The 25483-nt window shown below is 35.8% G+C and overlaps 1 protein-coding gene across 4 annotated transcripts in view; it reads right to left on the reverse strand.

Moving 5' to 3' along the window:
- The window catches only part of FXR1 (FMR1 autosomal homolog 1), a 63293-nt gene that overhangs the window by 20491 nt on the left and 17319 nt on the right, over positions 1 to 25483 (reverse strand). For all 4 annotated transcript variants that reach the window (XM_058556288.1, XM_058556290.1, XM_058556286.1 and 1 more), the window contains exons 2-10: positions 22019 to 22071; positions 19470 to 19563; positions 8799 to 8870; positions 8232 to 8380; positions 7907 to 8000; positions 7344 to 7460; positions 5843 to 6013; positions 4040 to 4118; positions 200 to 309 (exon numbers count right to left, since the gene is read on the reverse strand). In XM_058556288.1, the coding sequence (XP_058412271.1) occupies positions 200 to 309; positions 4040 to 4118; positions 5843 to 6013; positions 7344 to 7460; positions 7907 to 8000; positions 8232 to 8380; positions 8799 to 8870; positions 19470 to 19563; positions 22019 to 22071 (939 nt within the window). The remainder of the gene's footprint in view (positions 1 to 199; positions 310 to 4039; positions 4119 to 5842; positions 6014 to 7343; positions 7461 to 7906; positions 8001 to 8231; positions 8381 to 8798; positions 8871 to 19469; positions 19564 to 22018; positions 22072 to 25483) is intronic.

A 25483-nucleotide genomic window follows, 5' to 3' on the forward strand; every position in this document is an offset into this window, starting at 1 on the left:
AGATGACTTGTTTTCTAAGTGTGTATTATAAGGGACAGAATTTTTTAAAAAAGAGAAAAATCCACTGCCTCAGAGCGTAAGTAGCTCACTAGATATAACTTTCCAGAACAATTTCCAAAACATAAAATAATATTGTAAGTCAGCCAAGAAAAGAACATGAAAAAGAACAGGCAAAGTATATTACATTTTAAATACTTACATCTTCTCTAGGTAGTTTATTTTCATTGTCTCCTTCAATTCTCACTCGAACCACACCAGATTTGTCCACTATTTCTTGAATAACTTTGCCATTTTTTCCAATTACTTTTCCTTTAATAAGAGAAAACAAATATAATAAGTTAAAAATCAATACTGCTATCCTTTCAAGACCAGCCCAAATTATTTAAGACTTGCTACCAAATTATAAAAACCAAGCAAAGCTCCATCTTTTTACTCTCAATTAATTCACCCTAAAGACTACTGAGAAATTTTATCCTTGGTCTAAAATGTCCTTCTCTTCAGTATGCCTACGGCTATTAATAACTGGGACTGACAATGTTGCTCACGTGTAAGACATTTTCAAAGTCTAAATGATTTTTACTATGTTATACGTCATTTTTATATTTTTAAAATATCAAGTGCAACTCATTTCAAAAGCTTGGATATATAAATAAAAGCAAAAAGAAAATTATTTTATTTTAACATTAATCATATTTGTTATTCTTTGGTATTCAAAAAAGTAACAGTCATCAATCTTGCTTTATTTTCAAGTTTCTATCTGTTCAAAAGATACCTGTGACTTGAAGATACTTTTAAAATGAATATTCTCTTCACTGAAATAAAATGTTTATGTTTAACAAGTATTACATTTACAACAAGAAATTTTTAAAAGTACTTCACAACTATACAAATACATGCAGCATGTATATGGTATGCTTGCTTCCTAGATGTGAAATACTGTAAAATGACATAAAATCCAAATTATTTACCTTCTCTACACTTAACTTGTAAGTCTGTCAAACAGTAGTTACTGAGTATCCAATAACTAAAGGAAGAAACTAAATGGGAGTTACGAAGACTCTCTTCCCCTTAGGAACTTACTAGTTATAAAGATAAAAATAACATACACTCATAAAATAACAAAGCAATACTGGGTAGTGTTACTCGGTAACAGAAGTAAATATGCAGGTAACCTTCACTACATGGAATAGATGTATCCCTTATAAAGTTAACAGCAACACCACATTTGTTATTAAGTCCAAATCTCCATTTTTTTTTTTTTTTTTTTTTTACTAAATCAGCAATCTATTTCCACAATAAATTTTGGTTGAAAAAGGTATAAAATGGAAGTTTTTCCTACTGCATGCTTGAGAGAACAGTTTCCATTAAATAATAAATAAAGGAACAATGGCAACAGTAAGTTGGTCAACACAGCAAAGACACTATTATAGGATTTTCTATCCCTATTCTCAAACCTCCTTAATTTACAAGCAGCCGCAATTGAACACGTAAAAGAAAAAAACAGAGTAGGACAGCGAATTCACACGATGTATGTCTTCTCTGAGCAGCCCTAGTAGCAGCATATAAAAGCTGCCTTCACTGTTAACACAGTGAGGTTCAAGCAGCAACTCCATCCTTGACCCTGCTAAAAATAAGCAAATATCTTTTCGACAAAAGAAAATCAGGTTGATATACCATAATTCCTCCCCCAGGATCTTTGCCCCTTTCTTCTTGTGAACTATACCAGTGGTGACTGAACATCCATCACCCTTCTGGGGTCCATGGCAGGGACCTACCTGCAAGTTTTATTTAGTCCCATCAGAGACTGTCAATATTTTAACTGATCATTTCCATAGTTTAAATTCCAAAGCATACTGACAAACTGAAGCAGACCTGTAGCATAAATTGAGCATTGAGCATAAATACTGAAGGGACAGAGTAGAGAAGTGATTAAGGAAGGCTTCCAGGAGTTGAAAGGTTTCAATTCATTTTCAAATCAATGTTCACATTTTTTCTTTTCATTTGGGATGGGTGGGAATGGTCCAGTTCTTATCTTGGAACCTGAATGCGTAAGGAAATCCTTCTCTGGAACTTACCCACCAAGTAGTCCTCATTCCCTTTTACATCTCAGTCCTCTTTTTCTCTTTCACTTGGACTAAGAATGTACTAAAGATGCTTCACCCATAAAACATTTTGGAGGGAAATGTATTATACACAACCAGTTGAAATCTTTACACTAACTTCTGAGTATTTCACCAATGTATAATAGCTGCTGTTAATATACATTTCCTAAAGAGTATACCAATAACCCAGATCACCAAAGCCAAACAAGAGAGGGTAGAGGAAAAAGGGGACACGACAGGTACTCACATCATTGTACTAACAAATGAATAAAGAGAAGAATCAGAGAAAACTATATATCTATCCAATTTCCTTATTTCTGAAATACCAGGAATTTTTACTCAAAATTAACAATACTACAAACCCTATAAGACCAAGGCTATCTTCTATAAAATTGTTGAGTTGAAAATAACCCTGATTTCCTTGTACACACTCACCACCCAATCATTTTTACAAGCGAAGACATCCAAGTTAAATTATGTTCCGTGAAGCAGCAACCACAATGTTAGTACTCATAGGTGTCAATAACTGAGCGTGATTTAAACAAAAAAGGGGATCATATTCAAAAGCAGCTTTCTTGTCAAAGGTTATCATCGTTAACGATAAACATTTGATAACATTTTGTTATCTTAATGTTTATTAAAATTATACAAAATTCTTCAAGCTTATATTCAATTTTAACATCTCAACTCATTTCTCCAGCAGTTCAGTCTACAATAAACAGTGGTTTCCAAGAACAGATACTATGGAGCTTACTTATCTGGCAGTATGTCATACCTATCCAAATGTCTAGGCAGAACAAAAAAGCTTTTTATATAACTAACAGTTGAATACCAAGAAATTATCCAAATTCTTGTGTTGTAGACTACTGTCCCAGAGAATACTACTCGTTACTGGCCAAAACAAACATCTTTTTATAGTGCAAGTGTTTGGTTTGTTGTTTTTTTGTTTTGTTTTTAATTTTCCCCTACATGTTTGTTTTACAGACTTTGACAAATAGAACACCTATAGCAAAGAAATTATTTCCCAAAGGCAGAACAGGCCTAATTATATATAAATGGAGCCCAAGGGGCTCTAACTATTCCAATAACGTCAGAAAACTGAGACGCAATAGGTGACAACTCATCCCTCTCTTAGTAAATGTCACTGTGTTGTGTTGAAGCTTTTGTATTAAACTTTTAGGATAATCACGTGACCAAAGCTTTCCCATTTGTCTCAAATAGCACTGAAAATTAAGGATAGCACAGATGTAGGGGATATTAATAACAAAGCTATTAAACAACTCATCTCAAGCTATAAAGCTCATTTACAGCTTCCAACTCAAAATTTTTTGTCACTTAACTTACAACTCACAGGTAAAATAGTTTTCATTAATGTGTCAAAAACTTAGCAGTGAAACCTCCCCTCATATTATCACCATCCTTCTCTCCCGCCCATGACTTCTTACCTTATTCTATGCCTTTGCAACAACCAATTATTATTTATTCAGGGCCTACTGTGTAAAAGTTTATTACCCTATTGTTAGTCCACTCTTACTTTTTCTTCTGCACTAAATAAAAGAAAAAAATTATCACAAACATCTTCTCAAAAAGTACGACGACAATTTCAATGTGTATGAATGATAAAAAGACCTTAAGAGAATGAGAAAGAGCCCAAGGGATGAAAAGGCTTAAGAAAAACTGTAATAACAAACTGTCATAAAAACCATGGGTCTTATTAGTGCATCACCCTGTATAGAAGAAAGAAAACATCTTTACTTTTTAATATGACAATAACAAGTCACATACAATGTTATCACTAAGAGAACGAAAACAAGGACTGCTATCCAAATGCTCCACATGAGTAAAATAAGATATCAGAGAAGACTGATTTTCAATTAAGTCACTGTATGGAATTAAATAACATTTAACTTATTTAACATTTAGTAATAAGTACCTACCAACAAGATTCCTAGGAACCTGAATAAAATCTTCCACAAATTCCAAGAAACCTCTAGCCTTTTTTACAGCATCAGCACTCTGTAGGAGAAAATAAATATGAAATACAACCATGAAGAAACCCACAATCCAAAAAAAAAAAAACATGAAAAACAAGAAAAATCTGAATTATTATGCTCTAGTACAAGATTCTGCTCAACCCACTAGAGTGACATTTCAGGTCAACTAATTCATGAAGTACTAAAAAAAAAAAAAAAATTAAGAGTAATCATTAAAAGTCTAGGAAAAAGGTACTATTAAGAACCAAAACATGTTAGGACATCTTTAAGGTCCCTTTTAAGCTCCTGAGAAAATCAGCAAAGAATTTAACTTATTTATGTTAGCCAAATTTTAACCCACTCCTAAATACATTTCCCATGTTGAATTTCTCCAAGTGAATGTTAAAAGCAAATTGTTCATATTGTCTATATTGTCTGCATTGTTTTCTCATTCTCAACATAAAAAATGATTTAAAAAGCTATTTTCACAGAGATGCATTTAAAAAAAGTAACTACTGATAAGATCATTAAAAATCCCTAATTTCTAATGAGTACAATTTTAAAAGAAGATGGGGGAGAGGTCTCTCTAAAGGGAATTTACAGTTCTCAGTAACAGTTAACTTCCACTTTTAATGTTCATTCTTTAATAACAATAGATCAAGTATTGTGTGCTCATTATATTATATACCATATACAATAAAAATTTTAAAACCATATTTAATCCTCAAAAACTGTAAGGTAAGCACCATTATTATTCTCATTTTACAAAGAGGAAAATTAGGGGCCGGCCCGGTGGCACAAGTGGTTAAGTGCTCGCGCTCCGCTTCGGTGGCTCAAGGTCCGCGGGTTCAGATCCCGGGTATGCACCGATGCACTGCATGTCACGCCATGCTGTGGTGGCGTCCCATATAAAGTAGAGGAAAACGGGCACCGATGTTAGCTCAGGGCCAATGTTCCTCGGCAAAAAAAAGGAAGATCAGCATCGGATGTCAGCTCAGGGCTGATCTTCCTCACAAAAAAAAAAACAATGAGGAAAATTATGCACGTAAATGAGGAAAATTATGCATGTAAATAACTTTCTCCAAGCCCATTCAAAGTGGGAGACACAGAATTCCAATTCAGGGAGTACCGCTCCACAGCCTTTCGCCTTAATTACTTGGTTATACCGCCCACTTCTCAAGGTTTCAGAAATAAAAATCAGGCCTCTTACACAGATTTCCTATATAAGTGATGCTTTTCAAAAGAAGACCTACGTATGAAAAGTCAAGACTTGAAATTATCACCCCCCAAAAAAACTCATCCATTTATTCTAATGTGAAGGATGGTCTCAATGAAAAGTCTGCATTATTTATTTTTCAGATTTATTATTTTCCTGTCCACGCAAATGTCACAATTAACCAGTGACAAAATATTATCCAAATTCAAGTTCTACAAAAGCCATTCTATGCTATTTATAACTGCTAGTGCCTCACACATAGCAAACCCTCAAAAAAATAACTGAATAAACTATTTGTAATGCAGATAAAACTGAGTTAAACTCAGAAGCAGTTGGTTAAAAGAACTTCCAAAAACAGTACACATTAACTTTCATTATCTCATATGATACAATATCATCTTCAATTCATTTGTATATGTATAATGATTACTAGGGCTGACTGATTGTAAAGTGTTTCACTAGGAAACTGGAATTCCAGGTAAAATAAGATCAAACAATAGTTAATAAGTTATAGTAAAGTTACCCAAAGTGGAGGACAAACAGCAGCTTACCTCTCCATAGATTCTAAATGTTCCAGTATCTTCATCCAGCTCAATAGCTGTAACTCCAGGAACCTTCCTAGCTTGCTGTATGTTACTACCATGTGTTCCTATTGCCAGGCCCATCAAATCTTCTCTCACAACAAATTCCTCATGAAAAGCTGCCGCAAGTTGTTTTGTACACTAGTAAAAGAGGTAAATTAGAAATTATAAAAATGCTCAAAAACAAAAATGGTTTTTTTGTACACCCATGTTCATAGTATTATTCACAATAGTCAAGAGGCAGAAGCAACTTGATGTCCACTGAATGACGTATGCATAAACAAAATGTGATATATGCATACAATGCAAAATTATTCAGCCTTAAAAAATTCTGACACATGCTACAACATGGATAAACATTAAGGACATTACGCTTATTGAAATAAGCCAGTCACAAAAAGATTAATACCATATGATTTCATTTATATGAGATATCTAGAGTAGTCAAATTTACAGAAAGTAGAATGGTGGTTGCCTGGGGCTGGGAGCAGGGGGAAATGAGAAGTTGTTCAGTTTTGCAAGATGAAAAAGTTCTGGAGATTGGTTGCTCAACAATGTGAATATACTTAAATTAACACTACTGAACCGCACACTTAAAAATGATCAAGATGGTCAATTTTATGTTATATATCTTCTACCACAATTAAAAAAACAAAAAGAACTAAGAAGAAAAAGGAATAAAAGAAACTCATTTGGGATCATATAACAGAAGGGGAAAAAAACAATTTGATCAGTCTATTTAATCATAGTCACAGAAAAGAGTAATTCAAAAATAATTTTTCAGAATTACTGATACAGGGAATTCCCCAATTCAGATGATTCATGTTTCAAAACTCATTCACATATCCCCCACTTGGAACTTTTAAATTAATAAGGCTATCTGCAAACCTGTCCTAAAGATAAACATATCTCAATTTCCCTAAGACGGTATGTGCTTGCATGGGGGCTGGGGGCAGACAACAGACACAAGTCTCCTAGTAATGTGGCAGTGAAGAACAGGAGAAAACAGGAGCACGTTACGACAGGACAGAGAAGCAATGATAGGCTTTTTAAAAAAACTGTATGCTGTGTGTCGTCCTCTCCTCTTACACAAGAGTTATTACAGCGAACTACTTACTAATGGAAGTGTGTTGTGACTGACAGGTGACAGGGTATTAAAAAAAAAAAAAAAAGGTTAAGACCAGAGTAAAGAACTAGCAGTACAATTCTAGTGGATATCCCTAGTGAGTATCTAAGATCTTTGGCACCTGCCATCTAAGTCCTAACAAAAAAACTCAAGAGGCATTTAGCAAACGAAAGGCTCTGTTTGAGAAAAGTAATAGAAAAAAGCAGTTCTTCAAAGGACACAATGACTCCAGGTCCTAAGTCGCCTTACCTTATAGTCAAGTAGTTTGATCCAGGAAACTTTAACAATATACTTATGAAACTAAATGACACACACAAAAAACCTTTTATGAGTAAACCCACTTACTTCTAAATGCTTAGTGGCCTCTTCATTTCTGGACATAAGCATCAACTTCGTACGAATACTTCGCAAATGCATGTCACTTAAAATATTTACTCTCTTCACAGTTGCTTCACTGGCAGACTATAAACAAACAAGTTAATCACTCAAAAACTTAATCATTCTTCAAGATAATACACACACGACCTTCCACACAAACCCTTCTTTGATTCTCTTCTACCACACTCCTCTCCTCACCTGACATTCCCTCTTCCACAAGTAATCTCACTTTCCTTTCTGAATTTCCATTTTATTTAGATCTGCTAATCAAATTATGATGGTGGGGTGGGGGGAGGCCAGGATCCCACACATTAAGAATTTTATGATGTTAACATCATATTAAGATTGTTCCTCCCTATTCTAGAAGAAATTAAAAAATTAACATTTTACAACTGCAAAAACAATTTTTCTCCTACTGTGTTAACAAATTCACTATTCACCAAGTTAGCTTCTATCTTTTGAAACATTTTTACCTTTTGAAATATCTGTGCAATATCCATTAGCAAACTGAAAATATGGAGTTATCTTACCAGTATCATTAGCTGTGTGGTTTCCGGATGGTAAAAAATTCTGCATGCTCCTACTGCTTTCTTAAAATCTTTATGTGCATTTTCATTAGCACACCTATGGAGAAATTAATTCAAGTGTAAGACTTAAATAACAAGTTAAATTTAGAGTGCAATTATAATGCAAGCTCAGTATTTCACTTTAACAATACCCATTAAAACTTTTGTTTACTAAAAAGATCTTGTATCACAAGTTTTTGATGGGGCGTTCTGGGAAAAAAGATTTTTGGAGCACTGAAAAATCCTCCTAACTCACAAAGCAATTCAATAGTAAACAAAAATTACTCACGCCTCTCTCAAATCCTCAGGAACATCCACTGTGCATTTAAAGAAGGTATTTTTTTTGACAGTTTTATTTTGATTGACAGGCCGAAGTCGTTCAAATGTGACTATTTCATTGTAAGTGGCATCACAAGCAGCATATTCAATGACATAAAACTAAAAGACATCAAAATACTTTAAAAGTCCCATCTGAACAAAAATAATGAACATTAAATGAAGTTCTAATTACCTTGCTCGGCTTAACCAGCAGACCCTCCCCCTTGTGGCACAAATAACTAAGAACAGCTTATTTATTCAATCTGATTTGCCTAAACTAGATGATAGGTTCTTACAAGCACCAACCTTGGTGGTCCTCACACACTTGGGATGTACTTCTGGAGAGCAGCTTTGGTATTTGCAAATTCAGAACACAAACAGAAATTAATAGTCTGATGAATTTTTGAAATGTGTGATCAACTATTTCTGAAGTAGGGCTTTAGAAACAAAGCTAAGAGTTGGAGTGATATTTACAGAAACCGAGAGTTGAGGTATTTTCTTGGAAACTAGTGACAAAGCAAGTATTAACATCACTTACTTCTCCTTTCATCATTCGAACTTTAGCCAACCACCATCCACATGGTTCTTGGTCATTTGCTCTTGAATATACCTGAGAGGGAAAAAAAAATCTACTTATCCATTCATCCCAAAAGATTTCAACACTGTAAATAATGACTAATAAATGTTAAATCTCGTTAACCTCAACAATCAAGAAATGTTATTGTATTGAAATTGGTGTACTCGGGCCGGCCCGGTGGCGCAAGCGGTTGGGTGCGCGCGCTCCGCTGCGGCGGCCCGGGGTTCGCTGGTTCGGATCCCGGGCGCGCACCGACGCACTGCTTGGCAAGCCATGCTGTGGCGGCGTCCCATATAAAGTGGAGGAAGATGGGCACAGATGTTAGCCCAGGGCCGTCTTCCTCAGCAAAAAAAGAGGAGGATTGGCGGATGTTAGCACAGGGCTGATCTCCTCACCAAAAAAAAAAAAAAAAAAAAAAAGAAATTGGTGTACTAAACGTAGTTTAATGAAGAGTTACGCACACTTAAATTTTACTACTGAAAAAGACTGAACCCTTTATGAGCAATTTGGCTCCTTCAAAATCGAATTCCGAATTTGGGGGGTTTACTAAACATAAGTATCATTTTAAAGAAATGCTTCTTACATGGCAGTTTTACATAGTGTAAAATATAAATCCGTTTCTGTCAACATTGTTCATATTTAAGCATTGCATTCTGATGATTCACGTATGAGAAGGATAAGCTAGAACTTACTAGAGATGTGTTTTAAATCTATTATCAGTATTTAGATGTTGAAATCATGAACTGGTTTTCAGAAAGTGATAAACTCAATTTTAAAATTCCTTCAAGGATATGACATTTAGATCCCCTGCTGAGGAACCTAAACCAAATGTGCTAAAAATGTTTAGTTGAACAAAAAATGACACACATTTAGTCCATTTAGCAGAATATTTATCTTACAAAACCTCCTAGTCAAAAAACTTACATCTTATATGCTCTGTATCTGTAATTATCAGATTTTTTTTAATATAATAATGGAAACATTAGAGAAGTTTCCATTAGAGATTAAAGTTATTTCTTACGTTACAGCAGCTTGTTCGATGTATTTTCAATACATGGGGCGGTGGGGAGGCCTGGGAAGAGATGACTTAAGAAGTACCCTCACAAAAATCCTGATTATATGAACTAAAGTTGCCCTCGCAGAGGTGGCCAGAGAAACCTACCAACACAAATTAACAGCCATCTGTGAAATCAATGCAAATAACTATTGATAGGCAAATAGTTTTGGAAGGCCTGAAGCTTCTATCAAGATGATCTGAGAGTAATCTTGGAAGTGGTGGATACTGGAACTGTAAATGAAGAAGCCAAAACCTTGTGATCCATTTCATTGCGCACTAGGATTAGAAAAAAGCTATGTGGGGAAAAAAAGGTCTATACCAATCAGGCTCCAGTGGACTCAATTTTAGCTTCTACATTTCTTTTATGAGCAAATATATCTATTTCATGACTCTGTCCTTTCTTATAGGTCTTCCAAAAAACAAGAAATTTTACTGTTTTATAATAGAATAAAACTCATTCTATTGTGCAATTATTATATGTATCCAGTGGGCCCTTTTATAAATCTAACGTAGAATCTAATGATCTTACTTTTCCTATATCTTTTTTTTGTGTGTGTGAGGAAGATCAGCCCAGAGCTAACATCCATGTTAATCCTCCTCTTTTTGCCGAGGAAGACCGGCTCTGAGCTAACACCTATTGCCAATCCTCCTCCTTTTTTTCCCTTAAAGCCCCAGTAGATAGTTGTTTGTCATAGTTGCACATCTCTCTAGTTGCCGTATGTGGGACGCGTCCTCAGCATAGCCGGAGAAGCAGTGCGTCGGTGCGCGCCCGGGATCCGAACCAGGGCCGCCAGTAGCGGAGTGCGCGCACTTAACCGCTGCCACAGGGCCAGCCCTTACTTTTCCTATATCTTAAAACACTATGCTATTTCATTATCATTCATCAATTATCCCTAACTACGCCTTTAAAAAAGTCTAAAACAGAACAATGATGGTATCACCTGAAAGGATACAACAGTGAAATATATCGTTACTACTGCATCATCCTCTAGTTTCTTTACTGCCCCATCTTTCAAGAAAGTATAAAAAGACTGGAGATACAATTCTTGTGGTCTGCTTCTGGCTATCGTTGAACAGTTAACAATTAAGAATTTTTATTTTCCATCTATAATTGCAAAGATAAAATTTACAGGGGAAGAACTCTCACAATTATTAGAGGAATCAGAATGACGCAGAGAGGCAGACAACAGCACTCTAGATTTTAATGATGAAAGTGAAATTATAAGCAGAATTTCAGACTATGAAGTCTTCAGATGACATCCTAGATGAATATTTTTCAACAATATACTTCTGAGGAGAAAAAAGAAATTTAGTATTCACATCAATCATTCAACTCAGACAAAATCTTAGGACAAGAATCTAGACCATTCTGTTTTTCAAAAAGAACACATGACAGCATTCTTTCATCTTTTGTCTTTCCACACCAAAATGTACTCGATACAGTTCATAAGCAGACAAATACCAAAAGCAGTTGTGCATACAAAGATGACCAGAAACAAACAGATGATGAAGAAATGCAAAAAATTCAATGGATGAGTCAATCCAATTGGTTAAATATGAAAATGATGCAATTATAGTGCAAAGACAACTATGCTCTCTGTTCAATAAAATTAGAAGCCACCAAAAGTTCCAAAACATTTTTTTTTTTTTTTGAGGAAGATCAGCCCTGAGCTAACATCCATGCCAATCCTCCTCTTTTTGCTAAGGAAGACCGGCCCTGAGCTAACATCTACTGCCAATCCTCCTCCTTTTTTTTTTTTACCTTTTTCTCCCCAAAGCCCCAGTAGGTAGTTCTATGTCATAGCTGCACATCCTTCTAGCTGCTGTACGTGGGACACTGCCTCAGCATGGCCGAACAAGCAGTGCATCAGTGCGTGCGCGCCCAGGATCCGAATTCAGGCCGCCAGTAGCAGAGCATGCACACTTAACCACCAAGCCACAGGGCCGGCCCCCAAAATATTCTTGAAGTATTACATTCTGATAATTCAAGTATAAGATGAACCATAAAAAAATTACAAACTAGAACTTACTAGAGATATATTTTAAATTTGATGTCAGTAATTTTAAGATAGATACGTTCTGGGTTTATGCATGATAGCTGAGGAGCAGTAAGTAATATTTAAAGAACTTTACTCATTTTAGGTATATGTATTGTCAAAATCAGGGAAAAAAATGGAATAAAAATTTATATTTGCTATGTTTAAATACTTATCAAGGGCCGGCCCCGTGGCTTGGCGGTTAAGTGCACGCGCTCTGCTGCTGGCAGCCCGGGTTCGGATCCCGGGCACACACTGACCCACCGCTTCTCCAGCCATGCTGGGGCCGTGTCCCACACGCAGCAACTGGAAGGATGTGCAACTATGACATATGGCTATCTACTGGGGCTTTGGGGGAAAAAAATAAACAAATAAAAATTATTTAAAAAAAAAATGCTTATTAAAATACCTAATAATGTTGACCGTCACCATCCTTTTATTCTTACTTCTGTAAAATTATATGTATAATGACATAAACAATAAAAATGGTCCATTGGACCCAAATGACAAATGATGATGACTATTTCCCCTAGAATAATGAGGATTAAAAAATCAAAGGGAAAACCTTAAGAAAAACAAGGAAAGTTCCCATTACAAGTTCTATCTCAGAAAGGCAGTTCAGCTAAGCAGACTGGAATACCTCTCGGTGATCTACAGTGGATGGGGCCCCTCAAGCTTGAATGCTGAAAAAGCTGGTCTTAAAATTACGTAAATCCCTTTGTTCTAACTCTATGTCCACCAAAGCATTAACCTTCTAGGAATCTGGCTTCCTATGTAAGGTTACCTACAAAAAAGAGAATAAACCATTTTGGACTACCTTGAGGCTTTGTCAGTGAATATTAACATGATGGATTCCATTTTAAACTTCCATCCATCTCTGTACGCTTCATTAATAACTTAACCCCTGAAAGATAAAGCCAACTCAATTTAAGTTCCTGAGCCTGAATCAAAACACTATGAATTTGGCTTCACTTGAGTGCTGTGGGTCAAATCACATCCTTTTACAAAATGAACAGTGTCTCTCACACAATAAAAAAATCACTTTAATAACCCAGCATTAAAGCTATGCCCTAGTGTACTATGTCTCAAACGTTGACTGCTGAAGTTATTTATGACTATGTCATTGGAAGTTAAGAGCATCTCATAGAAATTCTCGTTCTTCAGGTTTCACTTAAATCTCCCAACTATTCCAAGGGAGCAATTCACACTCTAAAGCAATGGCCCTCATTGCTCTAACATTCTAAGTTTCTTCAAATCCAAAGAGCTTAAAAAAAAGCAGGAAGTCTCCTCCTCCTAAGGACTGCCCATGAGAAACCTAAAAACACAACAGTACTCAGACTGAAGAAGACTACAGCTTCATGGAGTGGAGGATGGAATAAGAAGAATCAAATTCCAAAGGCCTATTTCAGGATTCTTTCTACCCAATGACTCCAAGTCAAACCTTATTACAAAATGATCTCCAAATTCTAGCACACAACTAAATTGTAACTTAATTAGAATTCCAGTCCAGCTCCTAATGTTATCAACTTTTCATTCAAGTTAATAATGTTCAACTGTGCCTTTCCAAGTCACAATCAAATAGAGATAATATGAACACCAGAGGTAGAGAATTTTTACCAGTCGTCACCAAACTAACTATAAAGAAAATTTCTAAATAATGTTAACCATTGAACTGAATACTCAATCATAGTGGCCTATTTTACAACATAAGCCTGTTCTCTCTCATGGAGTGGGTGAATTCCTGGGATGAGCACAGACCAGGCCTGTGGCACAGCCTGAGAGCCTGATGCACCCAACACCTGCACTTAGCAGAGGAACCCGGCCCAGAGCGGTTAAAAAGCAACTGATTCAAGGTGACGAAGCTAAGGAGGGACAGGACTAGAGCCCAGCCTCCAGAGGCCTAGCACACTGCTTGTGTCCCCAGGCTGTAAATTTTACAAACTACGAAGATACATTTATTGAGTACCATTTTACATTTTACAACTACATGAGATATATTTATTGAGTACCATTCCCCTGTATCCACCATTTCATCTCATTATAATCTATGAAGAAATAGAAAATGTACAGTAGGAAAGTAAGCTTAACATCTAGAACACAATAATTTGATTTATCTACCTATACAATAATATCTCATTCATTTTTGTAGCCAATACTTTTAACAGATGGGTTTCATAAGTCTTGGAAACTGGCCATTCCCCAAAAGAGAAAGATGCAAGTTATAAAGAAGAATATGTTCACCTCTTCTTTAATGTATAAGCATTTCCCAAGCACTAAGACTAACAATGGACTTGGTATTATGAGAAAGACTGACTCTAACTATGGACAGCCAAAATTTTCAGACTGGTCCTAAAAATCAAACAAACATTTTTAAAGGTAAGGTATAAACTATACATGTATATTGTATCTTTTGTATAAACAAAATATTGCATTTTTTAAATGAGGGAGTGTCCTATCTCAAATTAATTCTTATTCCCTTTATCTAATTTCTCTCAAGGCACCTATCCCAATATTATAATTAAAATATAAAGACGTACAACTATGTCTGACAATCTGCCATAAAAGATGGAAGGAAAGGCATATGTCAAAGAACAAAAACTTGCAAATTCTTATCTCAACCAGAAAACTTCACAATTCAAAAAAAAAGTTTTTTTATATCAAATATGTTAAACTCAAGAGGAAAACTTAGAAAATCTCGTTAAACTGTATCATTGGCTTGAGATGTCAGGCTTCCGGGGCAACACGTGTGTGCGTGCGTGCGTGCGTGTGTGTGTGTGTGTGTTTATTAACTTGCTGAACAAGGCAGCTATCTATAATAAAAGACAAAGAATCTCATATGTGAAATCACAGGGGGAAAAAAATTTTTCTACTGCCCTTCCAATATCCTAACTAGATTATATACCCAGCTTAAGAACTCTTCATTTTCCCATTACCTCCAACTTTACAAGCTAAGCATTATTTTCTTAGCAATCGTTAGCAAAATCAACCATTAAGCAAATACTTACAAAAAAAGTAATTATATTTAATATTATAAAGATTTTAAAATACATTCTACCACTTTTTTAAAGTCAAAAATTAAAAAATAAAGTCAAATAATTAGATTTAAAAACAACCTTTGAATTTCAGACCTTTCAAAACCTACTTTCTATTATAAATCATATAGCGTGTTGTCTTCTTGAGGCCCTTACTAGACCTTGACACTAATTTATGTTCTATAACTTCGTGTAAGTCTCAGAAGTTGGCTGAAAAAGCGAATCTCAAGTAGCCAAACATTTTTAAAGCAATAAAATTTTAGGGTAAACCACATGCAACTGTCAACATTCAACCATTCCTAACCTGTAAGAGTGGAAATTTCATATGGCTGAACTTTAAATAAATGCCTGAACAGCTCAATGGAAAGTTCTCTCCTGGATCATTTTTGTTCTAAGTTTATTACTAATAGCCAAATCAACGTCACCTTTCCCTTCTTCAAAGAGGAAGGGTTCCTAGAACTCGAAAAGAGCAAGAGCTGCGAGTCTTGCACAAAACTGACAACACCCTGTGAACACAGCATGACATGTTAAATAACAACACTCAGGACAAAAACTGAACCTAGTTATCAGCTTCCCAACCTTCAGGCTACACAATCTTGGAAAGGTTAATCAAGTATTCATCGAGTTTAGAAGACGCCCTCAAGAGAGTGTTATGTTAAACTGAGATCATCTGTTTAAAAAGCCTATTAGTTACATACTAAATGTTAGTGCTATACAAGCGTCAGTTGTTATTATTGCTATACTAGTATTTGTTACTAGCAGAAAGAATACACTGGCTGATGAGTTAAAAAAAATTAATATACTAAAAATAATATACTATGCAAAAAATTACCCTAGAGAAAAATATCAAGTTAGATTAAAAACCTAAATACTCCTTTTATTTTAAAAAAAGGCCACAGGTGTAGAAATATTAAAATGAATATCTTGGAGGCCACACAAAAAACGGGCAGATCTGAATAAATAAAATGTAACTTTTTAATGGCAAAAGCCATTGAACATTTTAATTGCCTGGGAGAAGGCACAATATAACAGATAAAAACTTATCCATAAAATGCAAGGATTTTCTACACCAAAAACTAGATGGACAAAAAACAAAAACAAACAATTCACAGAACAAAGGGGCTAACAGCCAATAAACTAATTTAAAAGATGCCCTGTATGACTAGTGATCAAGAAAACAAAGATTCAGAAGACCTCAGCATCCTTCTTTCAAGTTTATAAAACTCACAGATTAATAATAAATCAGCCAGTCAATCTATGAGGAAACAAATGCTTTCATGAGTTAGCAAAACTATGAAGTGATAATTCAAAAAAGCATTTTTGGAGGACAAAATGGTACATTTTGGTACTATCAAAATTTTAAATATACATGCCTTTTGATCCAGCAACTGAACTTCTTGGAACTATGTTATCAGAAAATGATTTACATAAGGACATTAACTCGGGTTTTTTTTTGGTAACAGCAAAAAATCTGTCAATAGTTTCAGTGTCTTATAATTACGATACATCTGTACTAAGGAATATCATGGGGTGGTTAGAAAGAATGAGGTAAATCTGTATGTACAGACATGAAAATTTCTATGATATCCTAATTAACGGAATACAAAAATCACAAATATATTATTCCCAATTTTTCTAACTTAAAAAAGCACATAGTCTTTACAAATGCAAAGAAAAAATCTGAAGAGACACTCAACTCCGGTAAATGAGATTTAAACTGGGGTAAGCAGACAAACATCTACACAACTACAGAAAGAGGAAAAGTTTACTCTTTACTCCATACACTTTAATTCTGTATCATTCACTTTTTACATTAAGTTTTATTAGTTTGAATTTAAAGGGGGAAGCTTTCAAAAAGTTATTTGGTTCAAAACATAAAGCACTAACAACCGTAATTCCTGAACAGTCCAGGTCACATGGACAGATTCCTAACAGTGGCAAAAAAAACACAATAGTCTATAGGTGGCAAGATTAATTTTATTTATTTTTTAATTTTATTTATTTTTCCCCCAAAGCCCCAGTAGATAGTTGTATGTCATAGCTGCACATCCTTCTAGTTGCCGTATGTGGGACGTGGCCTCAGCATGGCCAGAGAAGCGGTGCATCGGTGCACGCCCGGGATCCGAACCCCGGGCTGTCAGCAGCAGAGCGTGGGCACTTAACCGCTAAGCCACGGGGCCCGCCCGCCAAGATTAATTTTAAACTATGTGAATTTTCAAAATTTTCAAAAGCGATAAAAAATGACAGTAACATCTTAATTTCAGATAACGATTCTCATGATTTTAAGGAGCCAATTTCACCAAGACTGAACCACAAATCACATGGTGAAATAAAACTCTCTCTAATCATCAATATCCAAATCATCCAATCTCTTACATCAAACTTTTGTGCACAGTTGGGGAGGTGGGCCACAAAGATGGTCCAGAAACTGGATAGGACATCGCTAGACTGAGACTGGGGAAAGCACACTGTATAACAACACCCTCAGCACTCCACCAGGTTTTTCTTTTAATCTGAGCCTTTACACTACCAACAACTGAACAACAATTAAAAAAGTACGAAAAGCACTACTCTCAGAATTGACCACCACACATTTCTAATTCTAGAACATTTCCAAAACTAAACCATTCCTTCCTTGACCTGACTCATCACCAGAATTCCGGAAGAAAAAAACTTCTTCTGGAATAGGAAATAAATTTGAAAATGAATCAAGCTTTTATCCATTCTCACAGAAAGATGTTGATTAGAAAAGGATCTAATATAGGGCCAGCCTGGGGGCGCAGAGGTTAAGTTCGCACGCTCCGCTCCGGCAGCCCAGGGTTCATGGGTTCAGATCCTGGGCACAGACCTACATACTGCTTATCAAGCCACACTGTGGCAGGCGTCCCACATATAACATAGAGGAAGATGGGCATGGATGTTAGCCCAGGGCCAATCTTCCTCAGCAAAAAAAAAAAAAAAAAAAAAAAAAACATTATAATATAATATTGAGAAAAATACTTTCACTAGATTCTAAAGTCCAAGTGAACATGGTACAGTAGTAATCGACAGCATCACTGCTAGAATTCACAGAAGCCACCAAGTACTCCACTTCACACTCCTTAATTTTCAACACTGCTTTGTTTCCCCGTCTTCCCATACCATCTGTGACATTCCCTCAAGGACACAAATACACACCACACCTTGACTACAGTTATAGGTTTCCTTACAAGGAAGTTCTTAGTACCAACTTTTGGTAGAAGTCAACTACAAAAGAAAAAAATTACTAAAGTGAAGGATCTAACATTAGAGAACAGGCTCACCGTGCCCTGACAATGAGATTATAACATGCTTTGATTTAGCAAAAGCAAGAGAGTGCACACTGAACTTAGAGCAAGTAATTAAAATCTAGGCAAAATTTTAGAATGGAAATGAGTTCAGGTTATCAGAAATTAAAGTGCTACAATTCTTTGGTTTCCTACCATAACATCTATAATTAACGGGAACGCAAAGAAAATTTAGCATTGCAAAAATTATGAAGAATTAAACTGGCAGGTAACTAAATGAGTTCATTTGCAAAATGCTCAAAACAGTGGCAACAGAGTATGTATTGTTGTTTATAAAAACATTTAGATAGCTATTTCATCAGTAAATGTTCTCCTATGCCCCCAGTTCTCCTACATAAACAAGGGGCAAATGAAATTTGAAAATCTTTTTCAATACTACCAAGTCAACTCCTTGTGAGAAATATATTTAGCATATTTGAGCACCTTGGAGGAAGTGTATCAACTCCTTCAAATCGAAAATCAAATTTTCTATCTCCAACAAACTCATTATGCCTCTATCTCACAATTATTCCCAAGTTTCTTTTTACATAACAGCAGACATATTAACCAACATTAACATATTCAAGACAAACATCCAAAATCTACTAAGTGTGAAAAAAGCAAGATACAAAGCAGTACACTATGATCCCATTTTTATTTTTAAAAAGAGGGGAGGGAGAGCTTGGGAATGCTATGTAAACTGTGAACAGTGGTTTTTATCTCTGGGCAGTGATTCTTGTTTTTTTCCTTTTTGTTTTCCTGTACTTTTAAAATTTTCCAGACATTTCTAGAATACTCAACAAAGCAGTACGCTAATCACAATATTTCACACTATTACATATGAACCATAAAGTAATTAGCAAAAAGAAGGAAAATAACGACCAAAACCATACAGTTCTCTGTGCTCGATTCTGTGCAAAGCAATTCAAATGCACTATCAATCCTTAACTTTCAAATTATTTTCATTTTAGTGGTAAAAAAAAACCAAGGCCATAAAGCTAAAAATGGTAGAGCTAACACATGGATCCCAGTTCTGACTCCAACACTCAAGCATTGCTATATTACACAGCCATTATCAATAGAAAGAACAGAGAAAAGGAATTAGATTTATTCTCCATCAGCTAAATAGATTTTCCTATGAGAATATTTATTTAAAACAAAAAAAAAAAGGCCCACAAGAAAATAAACTTATAAATACATACCTCTACTTCATCTCCTTCACTGATTTCTTTTTTTATGTCAGGTGGTGGTGGTAATCTAACTTCATTAAATGGAACCTGGCGTTCTGGCTGCCAACTGAAGGATTAGAAAAGGAATTAACTTTAAAATTTATTACACATGGTCGCAAACTTATGATGGTGTGACTTAATGATTTTCCAACTTTAAAATGGTGTGAAAGCGATATGCATTCAGTAGAAACCGTATTTCCAATTTTGATCTCTTCCCAGGCTACCGATCTGCAGTAGGATACTCTCGTGATGGTGGGCAGTGGTAGCAAGCCCCAGCTCCCAGTCAGCCACTCGATTATGAGGATAAACAACTGATAACACTTACAACCATTCTGTTCTTCACTTGCAGAACAATATTCAATGAATTACATAAAATATTCAACACTTTATTATAAAATAGGCTGTGTGTTAGATGATTTTGCCCAACTGTAGGCTAATGTTAAGTGTTCTGAGCACATTTCAAGTAGGCTAGGCTAAGCTATGATGTTAGGCAGGTTAAGGCTATTAAATGCTTTCTCGACTTAATGATTATTTTCAACTTACAACGGGTTTGTCAGAATGTAACACCATCATAAGTCGAGGAGGATCTGTATTTCAATAGTCCATAATATGGAAGCTATTTATTCTATGCTTAGTGCTGAATATTTTTCAAGTTAATCATTTAGCTTTCCCTAAAGAAAAACAACCTTCATATTACATATTTTTCCAAGTAATTAGTTTATTGAGGTAGAACAGTTTTTGTATGACTCTTGATGAAGTTTACAAATAATTAACATCATTGATAATAATTATATATTACTTTCCAAATTACTCATTCTCAGGGAACATACATAGATTATGCTGCACATGAAATAGGCTAAGTTCATAGTAACGATTTAGATTCAAAATAATGTCATATCTACACCACAGCCAAACAGCAGTGAGATCAACTTATTTCACACTTGTACAACTATATAACCTGTCAAAGGAACACATTTTCAGAGATTATAAATATAATTTATATTTATAACTCCTTTTTAGTGTACATGTTCACAGAAATACAGAAAACTACTCAATTATTTTGAATAGCTTAATTATGAAAGACTTAATTTTCTCACATAGAATTTATCTTTTCTACAATGAACATATACGTTATAATTAACCTAGAAAAAGCTTACTTTTAAAATCTTTGTAGCTGGGCTGGCCCCGTGGCTTAGCGGTTGGGTGCGCGCGCTCCGCTGCTGGCGGCCCAGGTTCAGATCCCGGGCGCGCACAGACGCGCCGCTTCTCCGGCCATGCTGAGGCCGCGTCCCACGTACAGGAACTAGAAGGCTGTGCAACTATGACATACAACTATCTGCTGGGGCTTTGGGGGAAAAAATAAATAAATAAAAAAAAAATTTTTTTTTTTAAATAAAATAAAATCTTTGTAGCTAATATGATTTATTTATTTATTTATTTTTCCCCCAAAGCCCCAGTAGATAGTTGTATGTCATAGTTACATATCCTTCTAGCTGCTGTACGTGGGACGCGGCCTCAGCATGGCTGGACAAGTGGTGCGTCGGTGCACGCCCGGGATCCGAACCCCGGGCCGCCAGCAGCGGAGCGTGCGCACTTAACCGCTAAGCCACGGGGCGGCCCTCTTTGTAGCTAATGTGAATATATTAAAACTACTAACTTAGCTGTTGCTTAACTGACATTTTTTGTGTTGTATTTTATAAGCTGAGTTGATAAAGTTAAAAATTCTTTCCTACTCCAAGTTCTAACAGGTCATTCATATCCCTGGGAGGTATATGAGCAGATAAAATGCTCCCATAGCTTCTATCTACCAATGCTAGGCAAAACAGCAGGAGACAAGTAAAGATTTTTGAGCGCTTTCTTTTCACCATTAATGTCTAAATGGCAGCTGCTCAAAGACAGCAATCATCTCAACACTTGTCTCTACATGAAACAAGTCGAAACAGCTGTTGAGCAGAAATCTTTTTAGGCAGTTCCAGAAGCAACTTAAAAGTGAAAGCTGAACAGTTCTTTTTGGACCTTCAATTATACAGTGCTCCTTTATAACCCTTCCTAATCAAGCCCAGCATACTGTCTTTTAGAACATTTCCTAGCCCTTACAATGGATATTATTCCTTATTAACATCAAGCAACTAAAGGCAGCTTAATACTTATTCTGACTACCAGTAGTCATTTAGAAAGCCTTCTACAATATCATTTCAACATTCTGGGATTTTAAGAATTAAGCATATTATAAGCCCATTTGTGCCATCCATATTTGCAAAAACTACTTACTGATTCATGTTCACATGTGTTTTGGCAAAGAACTGGGTCATGAAAAAGTGACGAGTATATTGTGTACAGAAAAATAGACGAAGAGTTATCAAAACTAGAATTATGTGAACTCAAAAGATGATCAAACAACCAAAGACCCCCCCACCCAAAAGCAAAATCATTATTTATTAGTAACAGGAACACCCAAAAGCAAACAGTTTGGCACTATTGATCTTTAAAATTAAGATCTCTATCAACAAAAAATAACTTACTTATTCTCAAAAACAACTGTGAGGGAGTCTTCATGAACATCTTTGATAAATCCCTGTAAAAAACAAAAGTATTATTAAAAGCATATCAATATTCAATTAAACGTTACATTAACTCTTAACGGCTATATTAACTCTAAAAGACTGTCTATATCAAAAACAATATGGAGTACTGAAAAGAACAGAACTTGGAATTAGGCAGATCTGGGTTTGATTTCATGTCCATCACTTATGAGATGTATGACCTTGGAAGTTAGTTAACCTCTCTGAACTTCAGTTTTCCGACAGTACCCTCTACCTCAGAATTAAAAAAAACACATGTACATCCCTGAAACGTCAGAGGCACTAGTCGATACTCAAACTGCTCAGACTTGAGAGTCAGGCTGCCAAGATTCACATCCCAGGCTCTATCATTTATACGTTCTTGAGCACGGTTTTAACCTAACGGTTCATTTCAGTACTATATCTCATGGAATTATACGAATGAAATGAAATAATTAACATTTACCACAGTACCTGACATACAGAAAGAACTCAAATTTATGACAAATATTAGTTATAAGTATTAAATTACAGTCACGTGTCGCTTAACAATGGGAATACGTTCCGAGAAACGCATCGTCAGACAATTTCGTTGTTGTGTGAACATCATAAAGTGTACTTACACAAACCTAGATGGGATAGCCTACTACATACCTAGGCTAGAGTACTAATCTTATGGGACCACCATCATATGCGCTCCGTCGGTGACCAAAAACGTTGTTAATGCAGCACATGACTGTGTAGCCCACCTTTAGTAAATGGCATGCCTATGTTTTGCATACTAACCTTGCCATTAGTCTTTATTTTTCCTACCAACTTCTCTTCCTCGCTCACTTAAAAAAAAAAATGGGCTATAGTGAGTACACTGCCTCAAAACCATTTTGGAATGAATATAAATTCTCAATAAAAATCAGTGGTCGTTTTCTAGCCTTAAAGTTAATTATGAAATTAGTCTTTTTACTCTATCTTCATTTGATTAATACAGCTGGAAAAAATGGTAATATCTGACATATTCAAGAACAAGCCAAGGACTTGGGTGTAGAATAACTGTTGTTCAAATCCTTGCTCCACCACTATATAACCTTGGGCAAGCAGTACTTGGCACTTGTATGATTACAACCGATATTAAATGACACTTTATATTACTGTCAATCAGAACTGCAGACTTCTCAACCTTAATCAAATGCTTACACACACACTTTGAACCACTAGGTACTTAGTAAATACTTTCCTAAAACATTTTTATCACACTAGACTCCACAATGTGCAGTAAAAACTAGCTAAATAAACACACACACACTTGCAGCACCTGGTTAAAACATGGCAGAAATGAAACATCTGTTTACCTCATCTCCCTCCCAAAAGTCCATTAAATAATTCTAAGGGAATGTTAAGGCATAAACCCACAAGAAAAAAGACAAACAGAAAAAAACTGCAACAAAATTTGGGAAATTTACAAAGCAGACAGAAAAGGAATTACAAAGCAATTTAAGAAAAAGGAACTACTACTACTATTTAAATGCTTACTATGTGTCAGACATTATTCTAAGCAAATTAGCAAACCAAAAGATTATGAAACAAACTGGCAGTGGAAAAACCAAAAAACAAGCAGATCACCACTCCAGAAAATCTTTGGAACTGAAGACAGATCTCAGAAAGAGGATAACAGATGAAAATGAAAATTTTTTCAAGATCATTTTATTTTCTTTAATAATGTAGAATCACCAATCACAGAACACAGCTAACTCAAATCTAAAGTCGCTCAATGCCCTCCTCCCACATTTGCTACTCAATTGTATGATTTTGTAATTTGGCCCTGATCTCTCTCCAGCTCCAAATGCCTAGTATCTGATTTATTGGTGTGCTGTGGGACATTTCAATGCAAATACCCTCATGGGAGGCCTAAAACTCAGGATATCTTCCTTTCAAGAATGCTATAGTAGCTCCTGCCTTACAATTGTGGAGACAATTTTTATTCCTCTTTCTCCTCCCAAAGCTAAAACTTAAAGAGCTGCCTTTTCAGTTCAAGCTCTTATTATCTGACCACCCTCTAACGAGTTCCTGGCCAGTTTCTCTATTTCTAGTAGTTCACCTACACATTCACTTCCAGGAATCACTTTGATCAGCTCTTTCACAGTAATGTTACCAGCAAATCTCTCTCTATTACACCCTTGCCATTTGTAAGGAATATTTCAGAAACTGAGAATTTTCAAGCTCATAAATATTAGAGTAAAACATATCTTGCCATCAGAGGTTAGTTGTACTTTCAACTTTCACTCGTGTTCTAGTCCTTCACAAACAACTTTTTGAGTTTGGAATGTTTCACTAATTAATCTTTTTGTGTGTGCGTGTGAGGAAGATCAGCCCTGAGCTAACATCTGATGCCAATCCTCTTTTTTCTGAGGAAGACTGGCCCTGGGCTAACATCTGTGTCCATCTTCCTCTACTTTATACGGGACGCCGCCACAGCATGGCTTGATAAGCGGTACATCAGTCCACAACCGGGATCCAAACCTGAGAACCCAGGGCCGCTGAAGCGGAGCACACGAACTTAACTGCTACACCACTGGGCCGGCCCCTCACTAATTAATCTTTATAATTTCTGTACAATCTATACAGTTGATTAGTTCAAATCAGAGCTCCAAGCCACTGGGAAATTCTGTTCTTCATTATAATAAAAACCTCTTTTTCTATCTAAAAATCAGTGCCTAAACCTCTTCCTACTCCCACCCCCACTTTACTGACTTTACTGCCACCACAAATATCAGCATCAGCTTTGTATGGGTGCACATTTTTCCCACCCAAACTTTAAGAAAAAATACAGCTCTGGACACACACTCTTATTGCTAATATCCTTCAGGAATAAGATTAAACAGACTGAACACCTGACACCCAGTCCTTAAAGTGTATTTGGACTGTAGTGAATAATTAGGAAACAAGTTCTAATCCCCAAAACCTAGATCATAGGGATAAGATGCTTCTAATGGCCAGATTTCCATAAAATTGTGACCATTTGATGTAGGACCAAGTCAACACTTTTCAAGATATTTCTGTACTCTCCAAGTCACGAGAATGATGGGAGGTCCCCATATATTGAAGAGACCCAAAATGGCAGGTTTGGGTCTGTGCCAAAATCTTGGAGAGTCAGGAGACATCAACTAACAATAGCCACATTTGTCTGCAAATGGCATAGGGGAGCTTTATGACTCTAAATCTCCATGACTTCTGTCCTCCTTGTATTAGTCCAACCTTTGGGGATTTAGTCTCTCTCTTCCTTTTCACACTCATCTGGCCCAAGACCCTATTTCCCAGAACAAAACCTTTGACGTTTCTTTTTCTTCTTCCCATATATATGCAAACACTGAAGATCCCAAGGCATCATTATACAACAGTCCCTTAATTTGTTCATTCACACAGTCCAACGTA

The sequence above is a fragment of the Diceros bicornis genome, chromosome 15 (assembly GCF_020826845.1).
Source record: "Diceros bicornis minor isolate mBicDic1 chromosome 15, mDicBic1.mat.cur, whole genome shotgun sequence".
NCBI classification, from domain to species: Eukaryota; Metazoa; Chordata; class Mammalia; order Perissodactyla; family Rhinocerotidae; genus Diceros; species Diceros bicornis.